Source organism: Jaculus jaculus, chromosome 8 (genome assembly GCF_020740685.1).
Source record: "Jaculus jaculus isolate mJacJac1 chromosome 8, mJacJac1.mat.Y.cur, whole genome shotgun sequence".
Taxonomy (NCBI): domain Eukaryota; kingdom Metazoa; phylum Chordata; class Mammalia; order Rodentia; family Dipodidae; genus Jaculus; species Jaculus jaculus.
In genome coordinates this window covers 80,360,744-80,371,103 of record NC_059109.1, presented here as the reverse complement: position 1 = coordinate 80,371,103, position 10,360 = coordinate 80,360,744, and the positions used below count along the sequence as shown (strand labels likewise).

General features: G+C 41.4%; 1 protein-coding gene and 1 pseudogene across 1 annotated transcript; both read right to left on the bottom strand.

Moving 5' to 3' along the window:
• Positions 1-1,995: 1,995 nt before the first annotated feature.
• On the bottom strand, positions 1,996-2,214 carry LOC101600647 (annotated as a pseudogene).
• A 6,551-nt stretch (positions 2,215-8,765) lies between these two features.
• On the bottom strand, positions 8,766-8,954 carry LOC123462703 (small nuclear ribonucleoprotein G-like). The gene has a single exon (XM_045155695.1). The coding sequence runs from the start codon at positions 8,952-8,954 to the stop codon at positions 8,766-8,768; it is 189 nt and encodes a 62-aa protein (XP_045011630.1).
• Positions 8,955-10,360: the final 1,406 nt, after the last annotated feature.

The window sequence follows — 10,360 nt, the reverse complement described above, 5'->3', positions numbered from 1 at the left end:
CCTCCCTCCCTCCCTCCCTCCCTCCCTCTCCTCTCTCTCTCTCTCTCTCTCTCTCTCTCTCTTTTCAAGGTAGTGTCTCACTCTAGCCCAGGCTGACCTGGAACTCACTCTATAGTTCCATGATAGCCTTTAACTCATAGTGATCCTCCTATCTCTGCCTCACAAATGCTGAGATCAATGACGTGCATCAGCATGCCCAGATGATTTTCTCTATTTGTCCTCTGTAACTGACACAACATTTACATGTGTCACATAATAGGAGTGTTAAAGTAATCAAGAAAACAGTATGGTCTAAAGAGTAAAGGTAGCAATAAAGCGGCATGCTAAATAACAATGTATCATCATATTCCTCAACTAGATTGATTATATACTAGACTCCTGCCATATGTCTATAGCATCTTTTAAAACATGAAGAGTTACCTTAAGTAAAGTAAGAGGTCTGGGTAAGTGAACAGTCATTAATGTAAGAACACAATATCATACTGATTTTTAGCTTCACTAAAACAAAGATTATCACCTAGGAATATACCCAAGAAAATACCAAGTACATATTACCAATAAATAAAAGGATTTAAGAAATGAAAGTTAGAGAACTGTAGTTAGAGGAGTTTTGAGTTAGTTATTTATGGGAGGATCCAAGTTTCATTATAGTTGAAGAAAAATATCACCCAGCTTTTCTGAGACCCATGAGGTTATGTTCTCAGAAGAAGTTGGGATAAGTTGAGGTGAGAAATATGAATCTGAGAGTTTATTTCCTGATGTTTTGTAGTGCAAGAGGTGGCAAGACAGTACCTGACATAGCCATTTACTTCCAGGCTGAAGAGAGTCTCTGATATGATGTCCTGTTCTGACTTCTAGCTTTTATTCCCCTAGTTTTTCCTTTTACAGGAAACCATAACCAACTCTGAATTTCTAGTTATCATGCTTAAAAGTCTATAAAAGTATATTTCTCTAATAAAGATGGCTAATATAGCTTTTATTTAATGTATTTTTATTTATTAGAGAGAGAAAGAGAGAGAATGGGCACATTAGGGCCTTTAGCCACTGCAAACAAACTCCAGACACATGTACCACATGCACATGTGGTTTCTAGGGAATAGAACTTAGATCCTTAGGCTTCTCAGGAAAGCGCCCTAACCACTAAGCTATCTCTCCAGCCCCAATTTTGCTTAATTTTTAAAGATATTCTGTACTTATTTTTCTTTTTTTAAATAAAAACTAATGTTACAATTTATTTCATTTTCATGATTACAGATATTATATAGGGCATAGTAGACAGATAAAAGCAAGCACCTTTCCCACATCTGCATCTGACCAGAGGCAGCAATTTTCCTTTTGAATGACGTGCAGATTAGCTTGAGTTGAAAACTGGCAGCAGCAGGCCTTTGTAATGAAGGTGCTTCTTCATTGGCAACCAAGCATGGTAAGTGTTAGCCATGCCGTGAACTCTGAGTTGGTCATCCAACTCAGGTTAAGGCAGGCACTGTTAAACGCTTCCTCCCTTCACTAACACAGACCACCAGCAACTAACTACTACCACATAAAAATAAAACCGTGCTACCCATTGATTGGAACCGTAGTGCCTGGGCCCCTTTTAAGAGCATTAGCTCCCTGAGAGGAAAAAGAGGTCCTAACCGACTGCTCTCATGGACAATGACCCTCGTAGAGTGTACCTAAGGTCCTTTGCAGCAAAAATTAAGATCACCTTGGCCAGTTCATCATTACTTACATACAAGGTGTGTTTAAACCTGATTATAGACCATGTATTGCAACCATAATCCCAAGAAATTGTTCAGTTTTAGCACATTTCTGCAAGTGAGAAATCATCTCAAAGCAAAAGTGACAGTTCATCATCTTTTAGAAGAAGGAAAATCCAGAAGGCAGAAACAAAAATCCCAAACTCACCAAATTCCATGTCTATCTTCATAGCCTTTGTTGACAAAATCCAGACACCTTTCTGTTCTGAATGTGAGGAATCCATCTTCAAGGTCAAGGTCAAGAAGAGTTTTCAGGCTTATCTTTGCCATGGCCCCTGAACTCCAGTCCTTCAATAGGAATCTCTTTCTCCTTTATTGCTTTCTGAACACACTACTGGTAGCGCTTGAAGAGGTCGGTGCACGGGTCCCCTTTCAGGAACTTCTCGGCAAACCAGCGATTGAAACACTGGTCGTACTCACACTTCATGTCCATGCAAGCCTCCCCGACGCTGTTCATGGTGAGGGAGAAGGCGAAGGCGGAGGTGGCGCACTCACTGTACTTATTTTTCAAGAAGACAATGGATGTTTTCCAAAAGGAGTAGACATTAGATTTAGAAAAAATAATAATAGTGTCTTTGGCTCAGAAAATGGAAAGCTTTAGTCAGTTTCGACAATTGGTGTCATCTGCTTATTTAATTATCAATCTAGAAGATTGAAGCCCATAGTCATAATGAAACTTTGCATAATAGGCCAAATTTTACATTTAAGTATTAGCAATTGAAATATTAGTAATTTAACAGGTATTCTTTTTATTTTTATTTTATTTTATTTTATTTATTTATTTATTTATTTTTGGTTTTTCGAGGTAGGGTCTCACTCTAACCCAGGCTGACCTGGAATTCACTATGGAGTCTCAGGGTGGCCTTGAACTCACAGCGATCCTCCTACCTCTGCCTCCCGAGTGCTGGGATTAAAGGTGTGCGCCACCACGCCCGGCTAGGTATTCTTTTTAAATATTTTTTATTTCTATTTATTTATTTATTTGACAGAGAAGAGAGAGAAAATGGGTGTGCCAGGGCCTCTAGCCACTGCAAACAAACTCCAGACACATGTGCCCCCTTGTGTATGGCTAACGTAGGTCCTGGGAAATCGAACCTGGGTCCTTTGACTTTGCAGTCAAACACCTTAACTGCTAAGCCATCCCTCCAGCCCCAGGTATGTTTTTTTTTATGAGAGAGAGAATGTGTGTGTGAGAGAGAGGGGGAGAGAGACAATTGGTGCACCATGGTCTCCAGCCACTGCAATTGAACTCCAGATGCATGTGCCATCTTGTGCACATGTGCTACCTTGTGCACTTGCGTCACCTTATGTGTCTGGCTTATGTGGAATCTGGTGAGTTGAACGTGGGTCCTTAGGCTTCTCAGGCAAGTGCCTTAACCACTAAACCATCTATCCAGCCCTAACAGATACTCTTTTTAATAGAATTCTTGTTAGTGTTGTAGCAGTGGTCATTTGATTAGTGAAGGCTTCAACATTTTTAAAAATTATTTATTTGTGTGTGTGTGTGTATGCACACAATGCCAGAGCACATGTGGAGGTCAGAATTGGAAGTGTCTATATTCTGCTTTTACTTTCCCTGAGACAGGGTCTTTTAGCTGGTGTAGCAGACAGATTCAGGTTCACAGAGATGAACTTCCAGACCAGGCACAGTTATGGAGGAAGGGATATTTATTGAAGCTTACAGATCTAGGGGAAGTTCCATAATGGCAGAAGAAGCTGGCCTGCCTTCACAGGCCCAAACAGAGAAAGAGAAGCACAAGCCTAAAAGCCAAAAGCCACAGCACACTTCAGGAACTTCAGCTAGGCATACTTTGCATATCTTTAGATTGAAACCTGAAACCCACCACCACACCTTAAGATCCACCCAGTGATACTGCCTCCAGCCAGGTGGCTACAGATACAAACAACTGAATATATTGGGGGCCATCTATTCTATTCAAACCACCACAGCTGGTGTGCAAGCATCCAGCTTTATATGGGTGCTGAGGAGGATCAAACTTGCCTCAGCAGGCTTTGAAGCAAGCACCTTTAACTGCTGAGCATTTCCATAACCCCTGATTTGTGAAGGCTTTATGCCAATGGAAAATGTGCAAACTTAGTATTTGGATAAAATCTAATCACCACTTTTAGATGATTTATTCAGTAAAAGATAAAGCATAAAATCCTTATTCTTGGGCTGCAGAGACCAGTCAGAGGTTATGGGTGCTTGCTTGCAAAGCCTATAGGCCTGGATTTGATTCCTTCGTTCCCATCTAAAGCCAGGTACACAAAGTGGTGCATACATCTGGAGTTCATTTGCAATGACTTTTCCCCTCCTCTCTCTCTTCTTCTCAAGTGAATAAATATTTTTTAAATCCTCATTCTTTAAGCTAGTTTTTTTTTTAAATATTTTATTTATTTATTTGCAAGCACAGAGAGATAGAAGAGAGACACCAAGAATGGGTGCTCCAGGGCCTCCAGTCACTGCCAGCTAAACTCTAGATACATGTGCCACTTTGTGCATCTGGCTTTACATGGGTACTGGGGAATCAAACCCAGGTTGTTAGGCTGTGCAGGCAAGTGCCTTAACCACTAAGCAATCTGTCCAGCTCTGAGATAGCTTTAAAAAAATGTTTATATTTACTTGCCACTGCAAATGAACTCCAAATGCATACACCACTTTGTGCATCTGGCTTTATGTGAGTACTGAGAAATTGGACCCATACTGTCAGGCTTTACAAACAAATACCTTTAACTGATGAGTTATCTCCCCAGCCCATGCTAGTTTTTAAAATGTAAATATTATTAGTGAAGTTCTTTCTATACTAACAGGACAAAGAATGCTATAGTTCAAGACATTGGTGGAAATACCAGGTAGGCATGTTCCAGCAAAGTAGGAAAATCTCTGCTATAGGCCTCACATGCCAGCTGATGACATTCTTAGCCTTTGGTTTGTTGCAACATTAGGAATAGAATGGTCAGGGAGCTGTTGTTCCCCCTCAGAGACATGTGGACCTCTCAGGAGCAGGAGTCATCTGAGCTGTTTCTAGTTTATCTGACTTTTTACGTTTTTAAAAAGATGGAGCTGGAAAGATGGCTCAGCAGTAAAGGTGTTTGCTTGCAAAGCCTAACGACCTGCGTCTGATTCGTCAGTAATCATGTAAAGCCAGATGCATGAAGTGGCACATACATCTGGAGTTCATTTGCAGCAGCTGAAGATCCTCGCATACACATTCTCTCTGTTTGCCCCTCTTTATTTATCTCTGCTTGCAAGTACATAAATAAAATATTAAAATGTTTGGTGGGTGGAGTGTCTCACACTTTTAATTCCAGCACTCAGGAGGCAGAGATAGGGGATCACTGTGAGTCTGAGGCCAGCCTGAGACTACAGTGTGAGTTTCAGGTCAGCCTGGAGTACAGAATAAGACCCTACTTCTGAAAACAACAACAAAAATGTATTTAGTTCTGGGGGGGGGAGGGGCGGTGGGTGTTAGGATCTATTCTTTAGTGTGTACTGAAGAATCAAACCCAGAATGACAGGCTTTGCCAGCAAGCAAGAAAACTCCTTCAATCACCAAGCTACCTTCCAACCACCTTTTCCTTTTTAAAATGGACAGTTCTCATATATGTACATAATCTCCTCCCATTACTCTCTTGTCCTCCCTCCCCAAACCCTTTTCACTGAATCCCTTCTTCTTTCCAAGCAACCCCTCTTCTGATTTGATGTCTTTTTAAAATTTTTATTTTTGGCTTCCTTCGTCGTCCATGACATGTTGATAGACCCAATATTATGTGGATATATTTTTTGTTTTGTTTGTTTTGGTTTGCTTTGTTTGAAGCAGGGTTTTACTTTAGCCTAGGCTGGCCTCAAAATCATGGCTTATTCTCCTGAGTGCTGAAATTAAAAGTTATGAACCACCATGTCTGACTTTTCCCTAGGATTTACAAAAAAGATCAAATTACCCTGTAAGTCATATATTGTTACATAAAATTTTCAGTGCCAGAAGTGAGTTGTTGGCCAGGGAGGCCTTTACTTCCCAAACAATACAGATTATTGCCAAGACTCTTGGTTGCCCATCAGAACTAGATGGTAAGACACTACTGTTGAAGACTCCACATACTTGGGCTCCAGATCACGAAGAAATCAACCTGAAGCTGAGCTGGAAGTCTCCTCTCTGTTGACTAGAAGCCAAGATGCTAGAAAGAGCTATATAGCTTGTTGGGGGAAAAAAGTCATCAATGGTCTTAACCAGTGGTGGACCCCGCAAGCTACCTGGCTGGCCAGCCAGGCAAAATGTGCCAAATGGCAGCATGTCTGTTATGGTGGAAACCAACTAGTTTCTGATTGGATTTAGGTCCATTCCACAAGAGGGAATTCATGCCTAATAAAACCTAGCCAAAAGCTTGCTATTTGGATAAAAGGTTATATTATGCCTACCAAATTGCTCTCTAAACATTTATGTTTATGCCCACATATTAATGCTATTCTCACTTTGGGCTAGAGTGAGACCCAACCTCAAAAAAGTAATAAATAAATAATAATTGAGACTGCCATATTTGAGATCATCAGTGTCTAGTAAAAAAAAAAAAAAAAAACAACAAGAAAACAACTATATGCTTTTTCTTGAGGTTGTCTGGGTCAAAATTCTACCTATGATTAAGGATGCATTCGGGGTGAGGGGGAAGGTCAAGCCCCATGATGACTTGAAATGGAATGAAAGGAAGAAGAAAGTGGAGAACTAGCTCTGGTTCCCCTTGGATAAGAAGAGCAGGTAAATGTGCATATTCCTACAGCGTTCCCATGTGGAATCTTTCCTTGGATGCTGAATGTCTTTAGCTTTGGCTTGAGTGGATGTTGTTCAATGCCTCTGTGGTAGTTTGAATCCCAAGCTGGTGGCAATTTGGGAGGTGGGACCTTGCTAGAGGGGTGTTGCTAGGAGTGGACCTTGAAGTTTATTAGCTCTAGCTTGTAAGTTGTAGCTTGGCTCTCTCTTTCTCTTGCTGCCATTTTTCACTTGCTGTGCTCATGCCGTACTGAGCCCTGCTATCATGAGGCTTCTTGAGACTGCTATCCAAAATAAAAACTTTCCTCCCAGCAGCTGCTTTTGGTCAGGTGCTTTGTACCAGCAGCAAGAAGGCAAATACAACAGAAAATTGGTACTAGAGGAGTGAAATTGTTTCTGATGAAAACTTGACTATGTGACTTTTGGGCTTTTAAAACTGGTCTGTGTGAGGAATGAAAGATTTGAAACCTTGGATTAAGAGATACCTTGAAATGCTCTAAGTAGAGCTTGCTTGGAGCATTCTGGTCAGAATCTGAAAAACAGAAATGCAGAAAGAACTGTGCAGGCTTGGCTTATGAGGAGGAAAAGAGCTTTGTCCAGACTGGGCTAGTGTAGCTTGTGTGAGAAGACAGCTGTGCTCTGTCCATGTCTTAAGAACTTGAACAGAGTTGAATTTACAAAAATGGACAGGTGTTTGGATATGGAACAGTTTCAGGATGTAGACAGCACCTATTCAGCTACAATTGTTTGATGTCCCACCTCTTCTGCATTGGGACAACTCTAAGAATGGCAAGTCTTTGGAAAGTAGGGAGCCTGAAGGAGGAATGCTGAAAGTTCCTGCTTCTTAAATTAGCTTTATTCTCCTCTGGATTAACAACTTGGTAGCCAACCTGGCACTATGGGAATATAAAAAATGCAGGAAATAATGGGTCATTGGATGAGAAATGCAGTTTTGTTGGAGGTGGCCACTGGGCAATGTGAAGCATGATTGTTGCAGTCCCTGGATGGAGACCTAATGAAGCCATGAGGATGAAACCCAAGATTCCAGGTGGACACCCCAGGATTACTGAGATACCAGGGCTAGGAAATAGCTGCAAAAGAGAACTGCCTGTGTGGGATGGATGTGAGCAGCCCAGCTGAAGGGAAGGAATTGGAGCCCCAGAGACTTTGTTACTGGTTATATATGTAGGACTTGGAACTACAGGATTTGATGTGTTCCCTGTTTGTTTTAGATCTTGAGTTGTTTCAATCTTTCCCTGCAATGCCATCTTTTGTAGTGTGAATATTTACTCCAGTTTCCTTTTTTTTTTTTTTTGGTTTCACAGGCTCACAGTTAAGAGGACTTGGATTATGGGGACTTTTAAAGTTGGACTGAATGCATTATATTTTACATCATGCATGATCTCACAGATGATCATGAGTTTGTGGGGCCAGAGGCAGAATGTGGTGGTTTGAATCAGACAAGCCCCTTAAAGTCATATATCCTGAATGCTTGGTCCTCAGCTGGAGGCAATTTGTGAGAAGGACTCTTCATGAAGAAAGTATGTTGCTAGGAGTGGACTTTGAAGTTGATTTACCCTAGTTTGCCAGTGTTAGTTTGGCTTACTCTGTTGCTGCTGCTCTTAACCTGCTGTGGCAGAGGTGATATACAGCCTCTGCTCAAGTCATGCTGCCCCCTGCTATCATGAAGCTTTCCCTCCAGATTGTAAGTAAAAAATAAAAAATTCCTCCCATCAGCTACTTTTGGTCAGGTGCATTGTCCCAGCAACAAGAAGGTAACTACAACAGACTTTTTCAGTTTTGTTGACACAAAAGACACAGCTCTCACCTCAATGATAATAAGAGGCAGTTTATTTTGGAGCCAAATATGAGTAAACATAGCCTGGGAACACAGATTTAGGTTATCACAATTCCATCTTCTGACATATTAACAATTTCACAAAGGTTTTATAGTTACAGAACAAAAGGAAGTCATAAATCAAGGCTCTTTTCAGATACATGGGCTGACCATCAGGTAGGTGGGTTAGAGCAAAGTGGAAAAGTCTCCACCATAGCCTTCAGGTGTTATTCAATGACCTTCATTTTTGTTTGTTTGTTTGTTTAGCAAAAACTTTAATATGTAAATATACATGACCTGATTTTACATCAATAGTAAGCCAGACCCTTTGAGAAGGCGGAATAAATTTCTCTGAAGAGCCATTGTTTAAACTTGTTCCAAGGCTTCCAACATGATGATGCTGTTTCCTCATATGACCACCATCCCAATATTATTCTGCTGCCCACTAGTTGCCATTTCCACATATTCACCAATCACAAGATTCATGATGGGATCAAATCCCTGCAGTATTCCTTGGACATGTCTGTCACCACTTAATTTCAGTGATAACTTCTTGTCCATAAATCTCTTCAGCTCAGGAGGGTGGGCCTTGCTCATGGTGTCTCATCAGCAGGCTCAGCTCTCATTTCAATGCAGTTTGCCCTGATGACATTCTTAGCCCTTGGATTGGTGGAAGTTTATGGTCTGTTCATACATTCCTAAAAAGTCACACTTGATCAGTTGATACTCAACAGGATGTTAGTTCAGACACAGAAGTGGACAATAAATGGCTAGTAAGGGGCTAAAGGTAGCCCAAAGTAATTTGGCTCTGATCCTGCAATATTCCATTTCTCTGTGATCACAGGAGTCTGATCAGTCCATTGAGCCTTGTTAGAAGTAGATGCAATGCTTTTTCAGGAGCTTTAGTTTACAGTTTCCTTTGGTTTTGGATGATATCTCTCTACTCTATCCTCTTCCTAACTGTGGTACTCTAACCAGAGTGTCAGGGTTCCTTGCCAGTACACTGATATGTCAATGTACCAGTAAATTTAGGGGTCTTTGTCTTATGAATTTAAAGAATTGAAATCCATAGACCAGAGGGTAAAACATCGAGAGACTTTATTAGGTTAAGAGAAGGAAAGAGAAGAAAGTTCAGAGAGCTCCTGTCATGTGGAAGGTAGGGGGGTAGGGAGGGCATGTGGGAATAGGGGACCCTCCATCTCAGCTCACTGGGCTGAGATGGAGTCCTTATCAGTGCAGGGACATGGAGTTTAGGAGAGACGAACAGTCAAAACGAGGCTGTGCCCACTTGGTAAGCATATATTTGTAAGCTTATTGTGGTGGTGGTGGTGGGGGGGTCTTACTTCAAGCTCAGGTGAGTCTAAGAGACAGTTGATGGGTCTGAACTGGGGGCAGGGGTGGCTAGTTCAGGAAGAGGTCAGCACACCTGAATATGGGACAAGAGAAAGCTGATTGGGTAGGCTAAATCAGATGCAAGCTCCAGTTCTGCTGAAGCAGGCAGGTGCAGTGTGATATGTCTTTGGGCCTTCTAACTGGCTATGCTATAGTCCATGCTAGAGAATTACAAACCACCAACCTTTTTCAAGCCAATTGAGAGTCCTTTTAATTAAGTTGGTGACTGAGAGGGGCTTATGCCTGAAAGTACTCTCAGTAAAGAAGCTCAGGGGTACAGTGTTTTTAAAGGAAAAAGACCATAAAAATCACAATGACATCAGTGCCAGATGTAGGTCATGGTATCTTTGAAATTTCAGGAAGTTCCTCAAGTTTATACACCTGGGTCATACTTGTGGTCATGGAATCCCTGAGAGTGTTGTCAGTGTAGACATGGCCCACCCAAAAAATTAGGGAGTTTGCAAGTGAAAGGCCCCCTAGCAGGCACGAAAGTGGTAGCTTACCTATTTTATCCCTCCAATAAGGGCCTAGTGAGGACAGGATGGCATTATCTTAGTTATTTCAGCTACCTGAAAATAAAGCTACCTGACTAATTAGCCCTCAGTATCCTG

Excerpts from the sequence above, each read along its gene's own strand:
- LOC123462703 (XM_045155695.1), bottom strand. The coding sequence starts at position 8,954 with ATGAGCAAGGCCCACCCTCCTGAGCTGAAGAGATTTATGGACAAGAAG.